The sequence below is a fragment of the Podarcis erhardii genome (assembly GCF_964252035.2).
Source record: "Podarcis erhardii genome assembly, chromosome: 1".
In the NCBI taxonomy this organism is placed as follows: Eukaryota; Metazoa; Chordata; class Lepidosauria; order Squamata; family Lacertidae; genus Podarcis; species Podarcis erhardii.
Genome location: NC_138497.1, coordinates 30185437 through 30208204, shown reverse-complemented (window position 1 = coordinate 30208204; position 22768 = coordinate 30185437). Strand labels below are relative to the sequence as shown.

The 22768-nt window shown below is 46.5% G+C and overlaps 1 protein-coding gene across 2 annotated transcripts; it reads right to left on the bottom strand.

The window, feature by feature from the left end:
* Positions 1-742: 742 nt before the first annotated feature.
* On the bottom strand, positions 743-22761 carry ISM2 (isthmin 2). 2 transcript variants are annotated; one of them, XM_081881039.1, is made up of 6 exons: positions 21907-22761; positions 7785-8048; positions 5467-5809; positions 4528-4668; positions 3265-3342; positions 743-2287 (listed from the first exon to the last, which is right to left on the bottom strand). In XM_081881039.1, the coding sequence occupies exons 1-6, from the start codon at positions 22042-22044 to the stop codon at positions 1770-1772; spliced, it is 1482 nt and encodes a 493-aa protein (XP_081737165.1). In that variant the 5' UTR covers positions 22045-22761; the 3' UTR covers positions 743-1769. The 2 variants fall into 2 exon arrangements, with proteins under 2 accessions (XP_081737165.1, XP_081737166.1); XM_081881040.1 differs by lacking the exon at positions 21907-22761 and adding an exon at positions 9535-10137.
* Between the last annotated feature and the right edge of the window lie 7 nt (positions 22762-22768).

The window sequence follows — 22768 nt, the reverse complement described above, 5'->3', positions numbered from 1 at the left end:
AGAGAAAACAAGGGATTCAGTCTGGTGGCTCTTTGCCCTTCCTCAAAACTAGGAAAAGTAGACTAAATTGTGCAAGACAAATATGCAAGTTTGCACAACTACTTTGCACAGAATTGTGGGCTTGCTTTATTTAAAGCCAGAGCACCAATAGCTCTAGGACTAATTCCTTCACTCACAACCCATCTGTCACCCACTGTCTCAAGAGGCAAAGACGTCCCTTTACTGCCAATGATAAAGGAACTAGACCAAAAGTTAAAATCCCAAAACAAAACAGAAACATGAAATTTGGGAAGTTGGATCTTTCCCTCACAAGTTGAGAAACCAAACAGCAATGTGGGAAATCCATGACTGGGTTATTCCAACCAATCCTCTGCCAAACATCAGATCCAAAACTCAGAATGAAGTTCTCTATCAGGGGTGGCTAGATGTGGCTGAACTTCCATCATCCCTGACTACTGGCTGTGCTGCCTGGAGCTCCAGATGTTGCAGGTGGTGTCCAACAACTGGAAAGAATTGTGTTGGCTACCTCTGGTATATGAAATTGAAATGGTTTGGCTGGAGGACATGGGTTTTGTTCTTTCCCATGCTATTGACTGAGGTTGCTCAGAACTGCAACTTTTCCTATGACACCTGGCTTAGGATTCAGCTATTGAGTCTTGTCAGCAGAAGCCTTGAACAAGGACTTCACCCTGCCCCCAACTCTCCTCCCCCTGCCCCTCCAATTGGTTCAGGGTTTTTGAGGGGGGGGGGACGCCAGGAACTGTGCTCAGGATTGTCCCGTCTTGCAAGCCAAAATGCTTGTGTTGGCAGAATGATCAGAAGGGCAAGATGTTCAATTCCTCCCCTGGAGTCTTATAAATGTGTTGGGCTTAGTTTTCTGCCCTGCCTCTGGCCTGAAGAGAAAAATAAGTTTTAAAACATTTGCTTGCTTCCTTATCAGACTTACTGGGTAGAAATGAGACCCAGATTGTTCTATCAACCCAGCAAGCAGGTTGGCTTCATCTGCCACTCATCCACTTTAGGGAATGTGTTTTCACAATACATCCCAGAACTTACATTCCAAAGCACCTACACACAACCCAGCACCCCTCCCTCTCAGTTTCTCCCAAACTGTGTGGAACGTCATCCTTTCTCTTGCCCCAGGAATACATCAAGACAACAGACACTTGAAGCCAGATCTGTCACTCTCAATATGTCCAACCAAGTTTCCCTTTTAGCTAAAAACAGAATTTAGGTGTATTGAGTCATTCACCTTGAGACTGCTTACAGACTCTAAGCAAAACCTTCAAGCACCCGAATAGAGTTTTAGGCCATAAGATCTCCCAGTCTGCCTTTGTGCAACAGCTTGTGTGCAGTATAAAACGAGTCACAATGGGCCTTTTGAAAGACACCTCCCCCCCCCTTTCCTTTGGCTCTTCCCATCCCTATAATCCCTCAGGATGGCCATAGCAAGCCTTCTGGTACAGCCCATTTGGGCCAATTGTGGCAACTTTGGGTAACGAGGAAGTCAGGAAAGAAACTGGAGGCCACTATGTAGAAGACAGGGCAGAAGCCACTGTAGAGTTTGCACTAAGGTTTCCTACAGACTACCTGGTTACCAAGGGAATGCAAAACAAGCAGCGGCTCTGTAGCCATTCTGAAGCAGAGGCCTTTGTTGACATAAAACCTGAGGGGAGGAGAGAGAAGAAAAGAGGCCCTGTCATACTCCCTAGTCGCGCGGGAGACCAAAAATGTCCTGCTCTCCACGTCTTTTGGGGTTATTTTCTGCGTTAATACTCCCTGGCCTCCTGTAACTGAGAGAGGTATTCTTCCTCCGAGGGGTTGTCAGCACACTGCTGCCCGTTATTCGGAGGTCGCACAGCGTGGTACCTGCTCCAGTCCCCTTTGCAGAGGATCCAGGGCAGCATATCGACCTTGTAGTGCAACTCGGGGGAGAACTCGGTGCTGATGAGGTTGGGGGCCCCAGCCCCCTTGCCCCGCGTGATCAGCCTGGCACTCTCGTCGTAGCAGCAGTGCTGCGCAGCCAGCGTGGTGCTGTCCAGGGAGAGCATGGAGCGCAGGCAGAAGCGGGCCGTGGGCTTGTAGATGTCCAGCCGCTCCTTGGGCCCGCTGGCATCTCGCCAGCGGAAGTTCTTGCCCTGCCGCTCGTCCCGCAGGTTGACGGCGCTGTAGACGGCTTCCAGCGGGTAGGAGCAGGGGCAGCTGGGCAGGTCCGACAACACTTTGCTCAGGTATTTGTTGAGGAAGTCGCTCTTGCAATTGAGCCACTTCTCACAGCTGTCCACATCTGAGGAAAAGGTACAGGGGGAAGAGAGAAATGGCCGTCAGACAAAACAACATGCCGTTGACATCTTATCTTGGGTGGTACTAAATCAGGAGCAGGGCATCACAGGGCCAGCGGCTGAATGTGACCCTCTAGGCCAGAGTTTCCCAAATGTGGGCCTCCAGCTACTGTTGGACTACAGCTCCCATCATCCCTAGCTACCAGGAGCAGTGATCAGGGATGATGGGAATTGTAGTCCAAAAAAACATCTGGAGATCCAAGTTGGAGAGACCTATTCTAGGCTTCCCTGTCCCCTTGGGACTCTTCCCAAGTCACATGCCCCGCTGGCCCCCGCTACGTGCCCTCAACTTGAGCGATTTTGCCGGACGGGAATGTGTCCCTGAATTGGGGCAATGCCTCTTGCTTGGATGAGTGCAGGATGGAGCAATGTGTGGGTGTGCATAAACCTCTGGAATGTAGCCTACTGCACAAAGGGAAGAGACATATCCATTGTCCTGGCCACTTTTGGCAATATCCACACCCACCTCTGCTTTGGGACATGTGCAGCAGTGGAAAACAGCCCCTGGAAGGAGGCAATGCGTTTTTCAGGATGAAAAAGGTTCCCCATAGCAATGGCCTCCCCCACCCGCCTCCCAGCCCTCATTCCAGAGAGATCCTTTAAATGAGAGGTCCACAGTCTCTCTAATGGCTCTGCCCCTTCCATCCAGAGCAGCACAAAGCTTGGAAAAGGCAGCCCAGGGAGAGAAGCCGTGTGCTTTCGAAATGTGGCCTTAACCTGGGAAGGGAAAGCCTAGGCAGGAGCAAGTGAACACTTCAAAAGTGCAGGCCGTGTGTGACAGAGCGAGAGAGAGAGAAAGTGAGCGAGAGAATACAGGTGTGTGCATAAGAAAGTGAGACAACCTTAAGATTATGATCAACTCACTCGCTCAGCTCCTTGTGCAATTTCTTAGCGTAGTTGTGCTCATTTGGAATGTACTGACCTGAGTTTAGGATCTCTGTGGCATTCTCAGCTTCAAATGGTGTCTCTTCTGTGGCAAGAGACAGCTCCCCATCTGCTCCTTGAGGGAAGCACAGAAGCAAAAGGGTCAGGGGGGAACCACATGCCACTTAAAAGGTGTTACAGGAGCTGGGCTTCAATCTCCAACTCTGTATGGATTTCCTGTCCACAACTCCCAGGCCAAAATGTGACACAGATAGACACAGACACACACATACAGGCCCAAAGTTTGCTTTTGACCCACAACACACTGAGTGGGCTTTCAGTTGATGGCCTTTATATATCAAATGTGTCAGAGAAAAGAAAGGAGTTACTGAGTTGATTATCAGGATGGGGAAAAAATGGTTTTCTGAAAGCAAGAATGGATAACCTGTGGCTGTTTCAGTTATTGCTAAACAACAACTCCCATCATGCCTGACTGCGAATGCTGGCTGGGGCTGATGGGAACTGAAGTCCAACAATATTTGGAGAGCCACCATTACTCTGAAACCAATTCCTCATGAAGAGGGACATCCCTTTTCACAAAGTTCTTCAGCAGTGAAATATACTCAGAGTTGAGAGTAGGACCAATCAGACTGCTGCATTTTGGATCCTATTCAACTCAGTACATAACAAGCAGCATTTGCATTTCGTGCAAGCAATGTAAAATAAGGGACAGGGTTGCACATAACCATTGATTTTGGTGACAGTACTCACCAGTACAGAGTACCTCACCTCTTTTATTGCAGCCGATGGCAGCCATTTTATCCTGGCAACCGCAGCACTTTTATCAACACACGAGAGCAACAATTGTCCTGTTTGAGAAACGCCTTCCATTTGTGCAGCACAACGTCCTTTCCCTCTCCTCTCCCCACACTCCCCCAGTCTGCTCCAGAGGGCTGGAGGGACCCCATGAGCAGATTTAAGGCACAGGCCACAGAGCAGGGAAGGAGAGGGAAAAGACACTCCTTTGCACAAGTGGAAATCATTGCACAAATGGAACATACAACCACGAGGAAAAGAATGGTGTTCTCAGCACCTGAGATGTCAGAATGGAAATGACCTTTTGCCAGAGAGTCAGACCACAAGCATCCCTATTGGAAACTCACCCCAGTCCTCTTGGGATGTTTGAAAATGGATTCTCTCAAAATATAGAGAGGTCACTCTCTTTACAGCTGAGAAAGCTGCAGTTAACTGCAGGAGCTTTGAAGAGGGAACAAGAGGCAGACAAGAAAACAAAGCAGGGGTGGAAGGGGAAAAGGCATACCAGGACAGCGGTGCAGGTCACAGGTCCTCGACTCAGTCGCAGTGCATGCGTAGCCACAAGACCGGGTTCTTTTCTGGTTGCCAGTGCCACAGGTTACAGTGCACGGAGACCAAGGGCTCCACTCCTCTTCATCTTCATAGTCTGGAGAACGTAAGAAAAAGGTCTCTCTCACACACATTTCTCCCCTATCACCCAGCAGCCTAGATCTCTCACCCAAACCTATATTGTGCAGCTAGCAATCCAGAAGAGGAGACTCGCGCGTGCCACCTGCTCACCTGCTTTTCCTGCCAGGCACTCCGCCCCACTTTTAAATGAAAGCTGTGATTCCCAGAATTTTGCACATTGTTCTGGTTTTGGCCATACAGTGCCTAAAATTTCAAGGGTTACCCTACCTAACAGCTCAAGATCTTTTTGGCCTGATTTGCAGTCACTTCATAGGTTATATTTTCCATTTCATGTTGCAAAATGCACACACATTATGCAATATGAAGGGCATAGCAAAAGTGTTTTTCCAATATACACAATTGTCACATTGATGTATCTACAATGGAAAAAGGGGACATGCAAATCTTCCTCTCCCCCCCCCCCTCTCACACACACTGCATAAAGAGTTAGTATCACCTAAAGCAGACCTTGCCCACCAACTTCACAAATGGATTTAAATTAGGAATTCTCAAGCATATGTACAGGAGAGAAAGCACAAATATGGAAGGATGCTTATTGGGATTGCTGGAATAATGCAGACATTTCAGTTGGATACATCCCAGATTTCCCCATAACAAATCAGCTGGACCACTCATCTTAACTGGAGAGGAACAGAGGAGATAATGAACTGAAAAGACCCTCTTGCTCTCTCCTGAAAATGCTCTCCTGCCCCTTAACAGTCAATGAGTTAATGCAGCTCTGTAGACCTACCAAGGGCAGGAAAGGAGGCCTCACCGTAATTATACTTCTCTTTGAAGATCCAGTTTTTCTGATGGGGCCACCGCTGGTCCCAGTCACCTCCTACTCCACTCAGCACTGTTTCTTCCTCATCATACTCTGAAGTGTAGTCATCCTCCTCCTCTTCGTCATCGTCTTCTTCTTCCCCCCTGCTCCTTATGTCCAAATTTTCCCCTTCCTCCCCTTCCTCCATGGGGTCCGTGTACTCCCAGAAAAGTGGCCAGAAGAGGTCTTTGTGGGACAGCCACTCAGAGGAGGTCAGAGACCAGTCATTGCTAGTTTCCTTCAGCAGGTCCATCTCCATCTCAGCCTGAGGATCATCCACGACCTCAATGGTCACCTGCAAGTAATAATGGCACTGGGTAAGAGGGTTTATGGGGCACCACCACTAAAGCACTGTGGGGTTCTTTTAAGAGCAACAGTAGATCCTATATTCATGTATTTGCCCATTTGAGCTTTCACCACTTTTCTCTCAGTTTAGTGCTGACCAAGACACTCACTCTTAAAGCTCTCCTTTACCCTGCTTTCTCAATGTCCAATAATTCTCCATGGAGCCCCATTATCAATCCAGCTAGGTCATGTCCCAAACCCTGCTTGCAAAACTGCTTTTCTTCTTAAGTGCATATAATAAGCCACTAAGGATACTAAAGAAAGCTGTTTTCAAAAGTCACGCACTGCATGGCACAAGTGTCTGTGACCATTTCAGGGGAGGGCAAGGTGGAAGTAGTTCTACCACTGTAAGCAAGAGTATATGCATGCTTATTTAGAAGTAAGTCACACTTAAGCTCTGTAGAGCCACATCAAAAGTAAGTGTGCTTAGGACCGCAGCACAAGATGAAGTTACCATTTTACAACAGAATCTTAGCGACTTTGCAAAGTACTGAACAAGACAAAGAAGCATATTGTGCTCATGGAGATTATGTAGGAAATTTGCAGTCATACCTAACAGTGCTACTTAGTGTGTGAAGGGGTTAAGGACCACAGAGTCCTAAATTACTAGAGTAGGCTCTATGACGTCACATTCACCCCTTCTCCAAGGAGGAAGGAAGGCCTGTTTCCTGTTCCTTTTTCTTTCTGCCACGCTGCACGGGTATGGCTCAACTTTACTCTGTCACATATATGTATCTGAGGCTGCTCTTGCTGTATATTTCTCAACTAAGAATAGTTACCTGCATTTTATCGTTTTTACTAAGGAAAATGCAAGTCTTGAAACCTAGTAAGTGTAAGTAAATCATTTTTAAACTTACCTTGCAGTCTGTTTTATTGAAAAAGGGAGGGGGGGAGGGTCAGCTGCCTTAAGGAGCTGGAATGCCCAAAGGAGTGTCTCCACCCGCGTCGCTCAGCACAGACATTGAGGTCCTCTTCCAAGGGTCTTCTGCTAGTTCCCTCACTGCGAGAAGCGAAGTTACAGGGAACCAGGCAGAGGGCCTTCTCGGTAGTGGCACCCTCCTTGGGGAATGCCCTCCTTTCAGATATCAGTAAGATTAAGATTTACGCAACTTTTAGAAGACATCTGAAGGCAGTCCTGTATCGGGAGGTTTTAAATACTTGTTTTTATTATGTTTTTAGATATGCTGTAAGCCGCCCGAGTGGCTGGGTAAACCCAGCCAGATGGGCAGGGTGTAAATAAAATAATAAAAAATAATAGTAATTATTATTATTATTATTATTATTATTATTATTATTATTATTATTATTTAATTGATTGGTTAAAAAGATGATAAAAAACCTATTCCTATGCTTCAATTAAATCTGCCTTACAATGAGATTTAAACTCTGCTATTGGGGCTCTCTATGCACAAGCTCTGCATTTCAAAAACAAGTACAAGCCGTTTTTCTTTGTGTTAAACCAATGGTGTTGGTTGCTCTGCCAAACCACACCCACTGGTGTGAATGAAATTTAGTGTGACATAGCAGTATATTGATCGAAAGGCGACTGTTCCATAATGCAACAGGTAACGCAGAACAAAAGAAGCGTTAGAAACTGGGACAGAAGTGCTAGCGTTATAGCTAGGAAAACTAATGCAATAATCCTCATGTTTGAAGGCCCCTCTTTTGATTTTAGTCTTTTTTGCATCAAACCCCTGAGACATGGGCATGTAGAAAGGCATTCTTGGCAACTGTTCTGCAACTATGGAATCTCCCTCCCTCCCTCTTCTGTCCATGCTCCAGGAGTCCAAGTCAAGACCAACTACCCCAAAGCACGGGTCAGTTCTAAGTGAACTACAGATGGTGCCACTTTTTGTTTTTTTGTTTTGTTTTTTTGTTTGTTTGTTCCGAGTCTAATCAATACAGCCCTAAGCCCATTGGCCTACCTGTATATTTGGATTCTGGGAACTCAGGTCCACGTTGGCTAAGCCTGGCAGGTTCTTCAAGTCCAGCACAAAGGGCGTGCTCTCCTCCTGGGTTGCGCCACCTGGCTGGAGTGATGCCAACTGGTTCCTTGCAGGATGTTGCAGTGGCCAACGGCGTTTCTGCCTGTGTGGCATGGCCCGTCCATTTCGCCTCAGGTTCCGGACCTTGTTAGACTGCGGCATTTCGTCTTCTTTGATTGAAGCCGTGTCGGACGAAGTAGAGATCTGGCAACAAGAGGCAGCGATAGAAGCATCATTAGAACCACTCTCCATTGCCTCATGAAAACTGAGATCTAGCTGCTTTCTTTTTCTCACACCAGGGGCAAGATAAGAGTGGGCACTAGGCATGTCAGCAACTTGCCCCATTAGATTAATGAGCTGTGAATGGGCCAGAATACTGGTCTGAGATATCAAACACACCATATTTAAGCATGCACATTCCTATACCTTGGGCTTACTTTGAACACCTACAGATAATTATGCTGGTGCATCTCACCTTGTTTTTGATCAGTCCTCCATGGCTCTTCAAAGAAGTGTGACTGGCCCAAGGTCACCCAGCAGCTGCATGTGGAGGAGCAGGGATTCGAACCCGGTTCACCAGATTACAAGTCCACTGCTCTTAACCACTACACCACACTGGCCAATTATTGGTTCTGGCATTGCCTTTCAACTAATAAACCTCTTTCAACACATGTAAACACTTGCATTGGAGTTAACCTAGAATTATTATTTTTAAGAAATTCACGACGGGATCACCCAGCTTTGAAAAACAAGGCCAATAAGCAGCTGAAGGGGCCTGAGCATCATGGTGGTAAGAGTAAGTAGGGGGCAGGATTAACACTTCCTACCTTGTGCCATTTTCCTTGACAAAAACAGCCTACAACAAGCTATATACCTTGCTATAGTTACGTGTAGGCTTTGCCTAACGAGGAAACAGCAGCAGGGGAGTGGGGAGTTGTATCTGCATCCAGAATATGGTATGGCAAAAAAGGGGCTAACTCCCCCCAACCCCTGCTCCCATACCTGGTACACATGCTCCACAGTACTCAGCATATCTGGACAGAACTGGCAAAGACTGGAACCCTAGAGAGATGCTGCCAGCCAGTGTAAACAGCACAGAGCTAGACTGACTCCATGATCTGAGCCTAAGGTACATTCCTGTGTTTGTATGTTTTGTCTAGTTTGCTGACTTCTATCATGTCACCTTCACTCTGATCTAAAAAGTACCAAACATTGCAACCTCCACTATAATGGAGCAAGCTGACATGGCTGTAAGTTTCAGAGTGGCGAAGAAACCAAGGCCCCAATATATTCCTCCGCCACACTGTTTGCACAAACCAACTGCCGTTCCTTTTCATGCATTCTGCATCCTTGCATAATAATGAAATTGCCACACTGGTACAACCCCCCCCATCCTAACCTCATTTTTGAAAAAATAATAATAAACGTATGAATTGGCAACAGCCTAGCAAATCCCTAGAAAAGATCTTCCTGTGCTCTAGGTACTTTAAACTCTTCACCAAGGAACTTCCAACTGTTCCCTCGTGCATCCTGCAGCCAGGAGCTATTTCCCAACGTGCTGGCCGAGTTCTCTGAGCCTGTTCCCTGTGTGCTTACTTCCTTTCACGGCAGGAGCCCAGAATGTAACTGCAAGATTAGGGGAAACAGGGATGCTCGCCTCCCCATATGGGATACGGAAGGGCGCTATTACCTGCAATTAGGGCTTGATGGCTTGGGAAGGACTCTTCCCCCTCCATCCCACTTTCATCCTGGTCGCTGGAGCACTTCAAAGGGAACTGGGGCTGGTCCTGACTCACATGAGCGCACACACAAGGCATCATCAATGGATTTACAAGGCCTACACATCAAAGGACCGAAGCCTGTCTTCCCCTCCCACAGTGAAAGGAAGAGAAAGCAGCGGGGAGATTGTTGGTCTCTTGGCTGTTTTATTTAGGAGAGGGGCTAAGCACTGACAAAAGGGCTGCAGTAACATCCGCCTCCCCCCTTTCATATATAAGGCTGAGGAAAGTGTGATCATACTAGACTGCTGGGATCGGGCCTTGTCTCTTGGATCTTTACCCCAGGACAATAAGAACAGTTGAGAACTGATGAGAACAGTTGCAAGATTTGCCATTTTTGACTAAGTTAACTGGTCCAAGACATTTTGCTGCCTGAGGTGATGGACAAGATGATGCCCCCTCCTGCCCAACGTACAGAATCCAACTGGGCTGGGCAAATTGAACCTTGCTTCAACATGGGCAGTGGGACAACATCCTCCACTCTACCTGAAGGCAGCAGGATACCTTAGGTGGCTCAGGGCAAGCGGCTGTTACTATCTACGGCATCTGCCACCTGATGCAGCTGCCTCACCCTGCCTAATGGTTGAGTCAGTCCTGCTGGTCAAAGAGAATATGCGAGAGAGAGAGAGAGAGAGAGAAAGAAAGAAAGAAAGAAAGAGAAAGAGAGAGAGACACATGTTACATCCATGGGCTTCAATTAAACTAAAGAGCTGTAAAGCCGCTAAAACAAAGATGCATGAAAAGTAGTATTAAGATGCATAAAACTTGAATGCAGCCTTGAAAGAAGACCTACATGCTGCTAGCTTTCAAAAATTGTCCCTAATACAACTGAACTATTGTTTGTGACACACCAATAGCCTGGAAGAAACAAAACACGCAGAAACAACACTCTTAGGAAACAGAACCCTTGCTTGGTCACCTAAAAACAATTCTTACTCGTCGACACATGGCTATCTTCATACCTGGTAAGAGGAACCATCATCTTTACGAATCATAGCAGCACTATTTTTTTCCATGAAAGCAAAAGATCTCTTCTTGTGATGCTCCCTTATCCATCTCCCGTCAGCCTTCTGAAGGACTTTGGCTCCCTGGAAAGCCAACTGCCCGCTGCCCAAATGCTTCTGTGCCTCTTCCTGCAATCCTTCACCTTTCTTGTGAAATCTCTGGCATAACCTCCTTGCCACAGCTGCAGGTATGGTGAACCTTTAGCACTCCAGATGTTGCTGGACTCCCAACTCCCACCTGTTAGGGATGAAGGGAGTTGTAGTCCCACAACATTAGGATGGTCTGACTGCATATAAACCAAATGAAATAATGCATATTCCTTCCTTGTGTGAACATTTCTACAGCCTTGGAATAGAGACCAGTCACACCAAATCTTTGTCATGTACTATGTACGTAAGCTCTACTTAGGCATTCAGTCTGTACATGGAATTTTTGTTGTGTAAGGGACAGCTGTCTCTTCCTGGGTTCACCACTACCAAATACCTCCCACGGGTTCCATACTCAGTGTTCTAAAATGGAAAGGAGGCTCCGCAAATACAGGAAGTGACCGCTGCAGACCTTTGCCCTTTGATATGTGGCATGCTAGGGCAGAAAAGGGGTCCTCAGGACATGCTGGATTCTCAGGTGTGAAAACAACAGGAAGGAGTCGTATTGTTCCATTGTGTTCATTTTGGTGCAATAGCTTCTGATTCCACTCCCTGTGATGAACAAGAGCGTCACAAAAGAGAACGAACATGATCCTGGGGTGGAAAGAATTCGTCTTAGAGGAAAGGGTTTTCTGACGATAACGTATCAGGTTGGAGGCATGGTCACAAAGGGCTGAAATAGTGGTCACTCTGCAGAGGGATGCCACGTTCACCTCACGATACTTGCCAGCATATTAGGGTAAATGTGATGCCTCAAAACTTGATAGACAATCTCTACATGGCTGACTCCTAAAGGAGCCTCTCCACCCCCACCGCTCAGCCTGGACACTGAGGTCCAGCTCCAAGGGCATTCTGACGTTCCCCTCACTGCAAGAAGTGAAGTTACAGGGAACAAGGCAGAGGGCCTTCTCCATAGTGGCACCCGCCCTGTGGAGCACCCTCCCATCAGATGTCAAGGAGGTAAAGAACTACACAACTTTCAAAGACACCTGAAGGCAGGCCTGTATTGGGAAGTTTTTTTATATTTAATGTTTGCTGTTCTTTGATTATGTTGGAAGTTTCCCAGAGTGGCTGGGGCAACCCAGTCAGATGAGCAGGGAATAAATAAAATTACTATTATTACTATTTGATTTAAGTCAGTGGCAGCCACCATGGTGCCTGGCAGACGTTGCTGAACTACAGCTCCCATCAGTCCTGATAAAACCAAAAATCTCTCCAGCCCTAGATAAGAAGCAGGTCCTTGGTGTGTCACCACTAAGTTGGCACTGTGCCCTTTTCGCCTTTAACTGGATTAATACAGTTCTGACCAACCACTGAGAACAGACCTTTCGGTGACTGGCCATCAAAAGGCCTCAATATTACTTTTAATTGTTTTGATCCAGGAGGCAGCTCCATACCCTCCACTGACCTTAGGAGCGGAAATGCTGCCCCCATGAGCTCTGTTCACACTTTCTGCCCTAGACCTTCTGATCTACACCATCCGAACAGACTAAAACATGGTTTTATTTCTTAAAATATAGCAGTGGCATGATCCACTAACTACTTTGGAGATGGGGCGCGTGGCCTTAAAACCACAGTGGAAAAAATCTACTGGAAGCTCACTGCAAGAGTAGCAGCAAAAGGGAAGGATTAAACGTGGCCCATGGGGAGCCAGACCTACAGAGGACACTAAGAAGTGAGTCCCTTGTGTGCCAGAAATTGAGAAGCACATTGACTAAATTCAAATATTTATTCGCGCTACTTAACCAAATAGAATGCCCCCCCAACCTCTCTACATCATCAAACTTCAAAGTCCACAACAAGAAACCCCAGGTTTTGAAAGCTGAAGCCGGATTCTTTGATAAATAAAGTGGGGTTTCATAGAAAGTAGGATTTTCATAGAATTGTAGAGTTGGAAGGGACCCCAAGGGCCATTTAGTCTGTGACATATTTGTTTATCGAAAGCTTTTTCTAACCTATCTTTCCAATAAAAATGCTCAAGGAGGTTCACAATGTAATAGAATAATATGGAATAGTAAGTTTGTTTGTGCAGCACAATGCTACACCTATTTATTCGAAAGTCAACTCTCTCTTTTTTTCTATAATTTTTATTAATTTTTCTGTTCTACATTTTAGAATATTCATTTAAGCAACCTTAAAATATCAATGACTTCCCTTCTTCTCTTTCCATGGTTCATTTTGCATAACATAAATCCCTGCATACTTACATAAACTAAACCATTCAGTATTCCATTATTACATCCATCAAAACTTTTTGACACTGTTGAATTTATCTTAATGCTGCCAATGTTGTGTACGTTTTCAAGTGTACACAATTTCCCACTATTTTTCAATAAACATTTTCCAATCTTCTTTAAACGTATGTATTCGGAAATCAACTCTCACAGAGTTTGATGAGACTTACTCCCTAGCAAAGAGACTTAGGATTGGTCCGCTGGTATCTGAATTGCTTCATGAAAAGAAGTCCTGAGTATCCAAAGAGACTGGATGTTGAAGTAGACTAGGACTGGAGAGACCCAGGTTAATACCATGAGAACCTAAGAGGAGTCCTGCAGGGTCAAGCCAAGGGCTCATCTAATTCAGCATCCTGTTCTCACAGTGGCCAACCAAATGCCAACAGGAAGCCTGCAAGCAGGAAGTGAGTGCAACAGCCCTCTCTCCTCCTGTGATTTCCAGGAACCGACATTCAGAGGCATTTGGCCTCCAACAGTGGGTGTAGAGCACAGCCATTGTGGGTATTAGCCATCAATAGCCTTGTCCCCCTTGAAACTGGCAGCTGCCTACCATGAATGTTGATCTGATAGCAATGTGTTCCCTTGTTCACAGTCGCTTAACTGGGGAACAGCTTTAGTGCAAGCAAGAGCAGAAGGTGGCTGATGTTGCCAAGCCCAATGCGATCATCAGTTGCAACGGAGATGTTATAACCATCAAAACAGAGAGCAGTTTAAAGAACACCGAGATTTCCTTCAAACTGGGGGAACGGTTTGATGAGACCACAGCAGATGACAGGAAAGTAAAGAGTATTGTAACATAAGACAATGGGTCGCTCAATCAGTTGCAGAAATGGGATGGCAAAGAGGCCACAATAAAAAGAAAAATAGAACATGGAAAGCTGGTTGTTGAGTGTGACGTGAACAACGAGAAAGCATGAAGATAGACTCCTTCCCCTGTGTGGTTAGTGGGACACAGAAGCAGGAGAGTTAGCTGGTTCGGGATGCAGAGCCCCACAAGGCAGCTGCTCTCTCCAAAGAACTGATATGTTATTGATAGAACCGTTCCAAAGAGCCTGTATACAGTATTCAACCTAAACATATGGTGACTATTCAATAAAGTGCTTAAAAAAAGAAAAAGCAAGAGCAGCAGCATGACTCACTGCCTCAGCTGATCACACTGCCACCTACAGTTGGAATGGAAGTATAACAGCTAACCCAGCTTCCACAACACTTTCATCTCGGTATCAAGTCCTGGGTGTCACCTAAGTCGAAGGTCACCTTTCCTCTACAGTGGTGCCCCGCAAGACGAACGCCTCGCAAGACGAAAAACCCGCTAGACGAAAGGGTTTTCTGTTTTTCGAGGCGCTTCGCAAGACGAATTTCCCTATGGGCTTGCTTCGCAAGACGAAAACGTCTTGCAAGTCTTGCGATTTTTTTCGCTCCCCCCCCTTTTCCTAAGCCGCTAAGCTGCTAATAGCCTTTTAGCCACTAAGCCGCTAAGCCTTTAATAGCCGCTAATCCGCTAAACTGCTAATCCGCTAATAGGGTTGCTTCGCAAGACGAAAAAACCGCTAGACGAAGAGATTCGCGGAACGGATTATTTTCGTCTTGCGAGGCACCACTGTATTTGGTTCTATAGCCAACTGTTATAGGGCAGAGTCATTTAGGTATCTGCCAATGCTGTCTCTTTGTTGTGACTGGAACATGCATTTATCTATGAGGATAACTAAAGTACCCATTGTTGCAACATTTCCTCCTTTGGATGCTTCCTTGATTCTCCATTTCAAGGTCTACCTACGCATTTTGATGAGCAGGGTGATAAGTACTAATTTTCTGAGGTCCTCTAAGTACTAATTTTCTGAGGTCCTGCACTGCCATCCACAGGGATTCAGGGGATGAATCTGCCCTTCTTCCATGTAAAGAGAAGCACCATTCCCAGAAGATCCTTCTGTAGCTTTCCTACAGTCGTTTAACTGGAGATAACCAAGTCCCATGGAAGATGGGAGGAATGTTGGAGAATTTGGGACAGATAATAGGAAGTATTCATTTTTATAAATAGATAAAAGGAAAGCTGAAGGGTGTTTGAACAAACTGGTTGCATAGTCTGCTAATTCATACAAGGGACCCGGACACCAACAGTATTAAAGAAATTTGGAGGAAGGACTTCAGCAAATAAATATCAGCTGACAAACTTGCTAGTTTGGAGTAAAAAGCCAATGTGCTCAGTGCCATCCCAAATAAGAGAGAATTCTATTGAGCTGGAAGAAATGTGGAACACTTGGATGCCTATTTTCATCACTGGTGGACTTCCCAGTATTAGGTGCATGAGCAAATATCAGCAATTAAGGGTGAAGAAATCATATCTGAACTGCTAACAACTGCTTAATCTGTTTGAAGGTCGCAATTCCTGCTTTTTTAGGAGCTAATAAGTTATCTGCTGGTGGCTGTGAGAGTGGAAATAATTAGATGGTGGCAGCTGCACTCAGTGGCGTAGCAGGTGTTGCTGGCACCCAGGGCAGGCAAGCCACTGACACCACCATTGCGTCCCCCCAAAGCCAAACAGGGCTGCGCTACACCACCTGCTTGCCCACCAACTGGTGTGGCCCTTGGCAGGTGAATCCCCACCAATGCCAGCAGAGATGAGATCATGCTGTGGTTGCCCCTTGCTGACCTCCGTGCCTCTGCACCTGCTGACTGTGGGCCTGAGCCGCTCTGCCACCTTCACCAGGGTGGGGATCCCCGTGGAAGCCAGTGCCTGTGTGGGGGCACCTGGTTGTGCCCCCTCATAATTTTGTGCCTGGGGCCATGGCCTCCCTGCTCCCCCACGCTATGCCACTGACTGCACCGTCAACCAATTGGGGGTTTCTGAGGGAATGGTGAACGGCACTGGCTGAGAAGCTTATGTATTCTCCATGTGTAGCTAGAGGACATGGAAATGTGAACAACTTTCATAAAACCTGGTATAAATTTACTGAATACAGTAAATTGAGTGAGTGAGTCAGAAACAGAGCATGCACAGATGCCTTGAAAAGTCTTTGCTGATTTAATTAGATGAGAAGGAAAGGCAGTAGGGGTCCTTGAGCGTTTAAATGTTTGGTAATCCACAGCCCTATCGTAACTTAATACTTTCAGACAAAAACAAATGTTCTTCTTGCATTCTACCACAACAAACTCTGCTTGGGTTAAAGTAGATATATTCCTGAGAGCCACCCTTTTTGTTGCTGACATGTCATGCTTTTTTTGGATTGCTGATTTTGTCCAACTGCAGTTCAAATAATACTTGTTGTGTTTGATGATTAGTAGAATTTCATTGCTGAAGTGTATATTATATTATTAGAGAGACATATTGCATACCTGTCAACTGCCCCCCCCCCAAAACAGGACATACTGTTCCATCCCCCCAGAGTAGAGGCCATTTTGGGTGTGTCGCTCTTTCTCAATTTCAGGCTGACATCTCGCCCCCCAAAAAATGTTTTTTCACGGCTGCATTTTTTGGTGCTGTGCCCCAAATAAGGTTTTTTTTGGGTCAGCAATCTTGTGCAGCGCCCCCCAATGCACATTTTGGTGTGCCATGCCTCCCCCCCAAGTGCAGTTTCCATTGTCCACAATCTCACATGAGTTACATGACTCACACAGGATTCCGACCTGGAAGATGGTGTTCTGGATTTGGGCCGCTTCCTGTTGAAGGGTACAATATTGTCAGTCTCCTCCCCTCTCCCTGATTCCAGTCTCTCTCTTCCCCACCCTCCCTGGAGAAATCCCACATCCTTTCCTGCTTCCACTCCCCTGGGACTTGTAGCATCAAAATTTCTGGAATTTTTCAACAATACTATGCTCACTAGGGGCAGAAATTGTTGCTTCCCAAAAACGTGCATTAAAAAGGTTTCACAGACATCATCAAGCAGCCTTTGCCTTCCCTGTGTTGCAACAACTTCAGCTGGGAAAGCCCTTTACGGCTGCAAAGGTTAGAAACTGCAGATCAAGTGCTCTCAATTTCCTGTACATGTGCACCCCAGTAACTGAAGAATGTAAGTTACACCACCTGCGCACAGTTGCTGGACAGAAAACCAGAAGGGGCGTGTCATGCAAACAGGATTGAAATACAGCTGCGGAGCACAAATTATGTGCTCCAAACAGAGTTGAAAAAGCAGGACATATATCTGAGTGTCAAGTTCCTTGCAGAAACCTCCAGGGGATTCCCCCATCTATACATCCAGGGAGAGAAAGTCGCTAAGCTGTCTCATTTGACAGAGGATAGATTTAAGGAGCAGCTGGCTTGGCCAAGCAATGCAGCCACAACTCTGTCAAATGGGGTGGAGGGGGAGGAGAGGGAAGGCAGCGAGAAGCAGATGTGAGCTGAAGACATCTGTGCGGCCTCTTATCTTGGGAAAGACGTTACACAGAGGCCTGCACCTGGTGCCCTCTGGGTTATGACACTCCATGTGCCACTGCCTGTTGCCCGGAGAGCACCCAAAAGCCCGCCTGCTCCCTTCCTCCCCACCAGTTGGTCAAGACGGATGCTTGCCTAGGCCAGCAGCCTAGAAGGGCAGCAGAGCAGCTGGAGATAATTAGCAAAATATGAGCTGGGCCGAGGGTCCTTTTAGCCACGTTTGCTGTGCCGAATTGAACATGCACGGAGGAGTGAATGAATGAGCAAAGAGGAGCCGGAAAGGGCACAGTCACAAACAGTGGTCTCTGCACCTTTCACATTGGAACAGACATGTGCAGGAGTACATTTCAACCACAGTAATTCCTCTTTTGACATCTGTTGTTTCCCCCCTCCCCCTTTAAATTAGGTGCCATCACTTTTCCTGCTGCGGTCTCTGGGGCTTTGACAACTGCAGGCAAGACAGAAGTTCACCTCCATGATGATTATAAATCAGAAAATAAAAAAGTCAAAAGCAACCGGGTTTTTTGCCAGAAGCAGAAGGCGACTAGAAGAAAGCAACATCCAACCAAGAAACATGACTGTCAACAGAACATTTTAAGGTTTGTTGAGAACATTGTGCTGAGCTGCTGTCAGAATTGCACTTCTGTGATGTCACAACAGCCCCAGTCGATGGAGGTCTCTAAAACTGCTCCCACATTTATCTTAGGAATTTCTCCTTTGATTCCTAGTTACTGAGGCTTTAGGTGGGCGAGAAAATCTGCAAAGTACTTTTTGTTGTTGCTTCAGATCAGCTCTTTGTTTTCATTTGACCTCTCATTCATTTCTTCCACCACACTGCAACCTAAAACAGCCCGCCTAGGGTGTGGGGAAGGGTTAAGAATATATCAGCTCTTCAAACATGTGCCTCTGAGGGAAACTCTTTGATTCCCCTGATAGAAAAGTCAACAGACTTATTTGTCCAGAGAAACTGGATGAAGTATCTCCATCCCAATGAATCCCATCTCCTCTCAGCTGGCTCCCCGCTGTCTCAGACCTTTCTTGCCCCACCACAAAAGCTGCCCCCCCCCCATTTTGAGTAAGATAATTTGTAACTTCTCAAAACAGAAGCTTGCTATCGAAGGATAAAGCACCTTCCTTTGCACAATAAGCCCTCTTCGGCCAGATGCTGTTTCCGTGCATGTTTTGTGCCTGCAAACCCGACCTCAAGCCAAGGACAAAGCAGGGGGCCAGGGCACTTAATTGCTGAAGTAATGAAAAGGTAAAAAAGCACATCTAGAGAAATAGTGACTCCCCCCTGGGTGGGGCAGACATTCCACACACAGAGGCAAAGCCAGCCTCCTCCATGCTCAGCCAAGGCACAAGAGCAGCTGCCCCCCCCAAAAAAACCCACACACCCCCTTGCCCCCACCTGGAGCCATCATTTACCCACTGTCTGTGACAGGACAATTATCTGCTGCCAAGACAAGGACAGACGTCAAGAAGGGAGAGAATGACGCCCGTAGGTCAGGAATAAGCAGCAGGAGACAGATGGGCTCCGGAGAAGGGAATCGCCTGCCTTCATCCCTGGCCACAAAATTGAAGAGAAAATAAACCTTACAGGGACAGTCAGGGCAGGGATGACGCTGAAAGGAACGCGTCCCAGCAGCGGCTCTGATGGGAAGCCTCGTAAAACATCTACTTTGTCTAATGCCTTTGTCAAAGTTATTCTGTCCGGTGTTAACTTCCAGTAGCTATGGGCGATGCAATGCTCAAGAGGCCTTGGTCCAATGTGGAACACTCACAACCCCACAACATCAGACTCTGTGTAGCATCAGACTCCTAAGTGCCCCGAATGTCACCGTACTCTTTTGTTGGCAAATTATATTGTGAACTGCTGAGAAACACAGTAAATTTAGACCCTGGACTTAATGGAAGGGGCTCCTTATTAGATGGCCCTGAGTTGTTGGTTAGAGCCTGGTGCTGAGAACACCAAGGTTGGAGGTTTATCCTTGTATGGGACAGCTGCATATTCCTGCACTGCAGGGAGTTAGACTACATGATCCTCAGGGCGCCACCGTTCTATGATTCTATGCTTACTCTTCAGTTGTGAAGCACACACAATTCACTTTTCTCTTCTTTCCACCTCTTGAATGCCGTTCCATGCTTTGCAACTGCTTCTACAATCCTGCTCTGCCTGAGCAAAAAGCCAAACAAAAACACAGTTGACTTGGAAAAATACAAAACTGCCTTACTTCAAGTCGGATCATTGGCCCTGCTAGCTCAATAGTGTGGACACTGACAGAGTACATTCGCCTGGAAATGTCAAGGACTGAATCTGGGATCCTTACAAGAAAAGCAGATGTTCTACTGCAGAGCTACAGCCCATTCCTCTATTCTATTGGGAATAAGGACAATTCCATTGTATAAAAGAATAATATATACTTTGCAATAAAATAATAAACAGAGCATCCTGTTACTAGAGCAGAGTATAAATTTAACAGATAAAGAAAACTATTCATGAAATACGTTAGTGTGCACATACAAGGTAGCTTTCTTTCTCTCACACAGACTCCTATGACAAATGTAGCTACCAATCCTAACTACATCCAGACACTGACTGCCTATAAACTGATTAGAACAAATCATAAAAGATCTCTGTCAAAAAGAAAAAAAATCCCTGAACCTATGGAATTAATTGCCACAAGATGTTGAAATATGTGCATGATTGGCGTAACAAAAAATTAAATATGCAGAGGTATATGTCAATGGCTATAGCCACCACATTCAGAGCCAATATTACACAATTATATCTACATATGTGGATATAATTGCCCTGGGTATAAATGTGATGTGATCCTTCCAAAGGCAATTTTATCATTCGCTGTCAGAACAGAAAATGCCAAGCTAGACAGATTGCTGGCTTCATCTCCCATGGCAATGTCCCTATCAAACCCAGCAACCCACAAGCAAAGAGGAGCTCCCAGGTAATCCCACAACCTAGAATGGTTGGTCAGAGAACCAATTATGACACCTTGAAGGAAAGGTAGGCTACAGATGTAATAAAACAAGGCTCAGGTGTTACTGGGACAACAACCACTGAGGAGCGAGGATTGTGCGGGACAGCTACCCTTGAAACAAAGTGCTCTTGGTGCTAAGTACATCGAAAGATGTATGCCACGAAGTCAACAGACATGTGATTGCAAACACACGTGCTAACAGGCAGATACACTTATTAGGGGCCTTTGAATGGCTGCAGCTCCTTTTTTGAGTGCACACTCCTTGGCAATCCTGCATTTGTGTTTGCCCTGAGTAATGTGTGAAATGACCTGTGCAACTCAGCTGCAATTGCAAAAGGGGGGAAAAGAAGTTTCCACTTTCATAATGTTCTATCTCCACGGTTGGAAGCAATATGCATCTGAAAGCCAGTAGTGGGAATCAGAAGTGGGGAGAGAGCACTGTTGCACTCACGTTGAGCTTTGGGGCTTCCCATAAGTATCTGGCTGACCAGAGCGAGATAAGGATGCTGGACAAGATAGACCAGTGTCCTGATTCAGCTGGCTCTGATGTTCCAGAAAAACATTACGAATGCAGCAATGGATGCAGTTATTATTTCCTAGGCATAATCCTGCTGATGCCATCCTTGGTGCAACAAGAGGGTGCTTTCAACAGAATGGCTAAAACAGTAACTACCCCAGCCTCCAATGCTTCACCTAACTGGTATCAATTATTTCAGAATGTAGCCAAGGCCATCAGCAAGAATGACACCTGCCTATGGAGATGAAGGCTGCACCCAAAGCCATAAAGTTAGTACTATTTATTTACACAGTTAGAGGAGATAGAAACTTATTGTCTAGAGCAAGGGGCCATCTGTGTAAGCGCTGGACTTTAACCCAAGTGCTCCCTGCTGAATTTTGGGAATTCACACTGAAGCTCACATTTACATTTAAGAGACAATGCTTTGCCACATTGCTCTCAAGAAATGCTGTACTTGCTGGTGTGCTTTCACTTTTAAAACTGACCAGATTCCGAAGCAGCCTTTTGGGTTTGAGCAAATGCTTAAAGTTAGAAGTACAGTGGCCCTGTGAGTCTCAAACACCACATAAGATCACAACCTGCTGCTCCATGTTCCAGCTCCATGCTTGCTTGGTTATGTAGTGACTGCTGATTTGAAAACCTCCCACTTTTACTAGAAAGGATGCATACATGGGAAGGGTGAGGAAATCCATCACCTTTTCCAGCATTGGAGATTGTGGCGGGAAAAAATGTTAATGGAACACTAAACTGTGTAGTGTTGACTATATGCACAATGTACAAAATTGGTTGTGCAAATGTAAATTGGATCAATAAAGGGAAGGGGAGGCATCACTTCTATCATTTTAGTGACTACCTGCCTTCAGATCACAGAAGTCAGCACTGACCTGGGTTTAAAGACCCTGGACCTCGCAGAGTTTATTGGCTGTCAAGAGACGAAGGGGAGTCAAGCTGGAGTAACAATGTCATCTAAGTAAGGCCCTCCTACTCTCCAAGCGGCAATGCATTGCTTCCACTCACCTCTACCAACTTATAGTTCCTTTCCTTCGGACTGTGGTTGCGCTGTTTCCTCAAGGGCAGCCCTTTCGCCGCATCGAGGCAAGTCGTCAGAAACACGAAGCTAAGGATAAGCACAATTTTCCCTCCGATCTTAGACATCTCTTCCTCCCAACTCCACCGCGCCTCCTTGCCAAGCACACACACTACTCACAAGGCGGGCAGCGCGCACCAATAATCCAACCTCGCCGGTCTCGCAAAAAAACAACCAACCAACCAACCAACCAACCCAGACCCTGAAGGAGGAGAACGGAGAAGACAGATGAGGGAAAAAAACCAAAAAACCAAAAAACCCCCAAGCGAGAGCAATCCTTTTTTCAGCCTTCTGCTTCGAGACTGCGTCTCTGGAAAGGTCCAGAGAAGCAGAGTAGCTCCAGAGTGGGCGCGAGAGAAAAGATTAGGAGAGGGAAGGACTCTCCCTCCCTCCCTCTCTCTCCCTCCCTCCCTCTCTCTCTCCTACACGCGCACGCACGGCGCCCCCCGCCCCGCGGCTCGCGTTTCCACTGTCCCTCTGATCTCTCTTGCAGTTTGCTGAGCACGTTTTAATGTACTCGCCCTTGCTGGTGGTGGCCCGGCCAAGGATGCTGGAGAGGAACTAGGGAGAAAGCGAGGAGGAGGAGGAGGAGGAGGAGGAGGACCCGAGATGTGGAAGAGAGGAGAGCCGACGGGGAGTGTGTGTGAGGGGGGGGGCCGATTCCCTTCTTTCACTCGCGGTCCCCCCTTTCGACAATCCTTTGCGCAATCCGGCGTCTCCTCCTTCCGCGCCCGGTCCCCGGAGCCCCTTGAAACAACTCCGGAGCGCGCGGCGCGCTGATCCCGCCGAGCC

Excerpts from the sequence above, each read along its gene's own strand:
- ISM2 (XM_081881039.1), bottom strand. The coding sequence starts at position 22,044 with ATGTCTAAGATCGGAGGGAAAATTGTGCTTATCCTTAGCTTCGTGTTT. Across the intron at positions 8,049-21,906 it reads GGAACTATAAGTTGGTAGAG|ATCTCTACTTCGTCCGACAC; the intron begins GTGAGTGGAAGC and ends TCTTGTTGCCAG. Across the intron at positions 5,810-7,784 it reads CCCAGAATCCAAATATACAG|GTGACCATTGAGGTCGTGGA; the intron begins GTAGGCCAATGG and ends TATTACTTGCAG.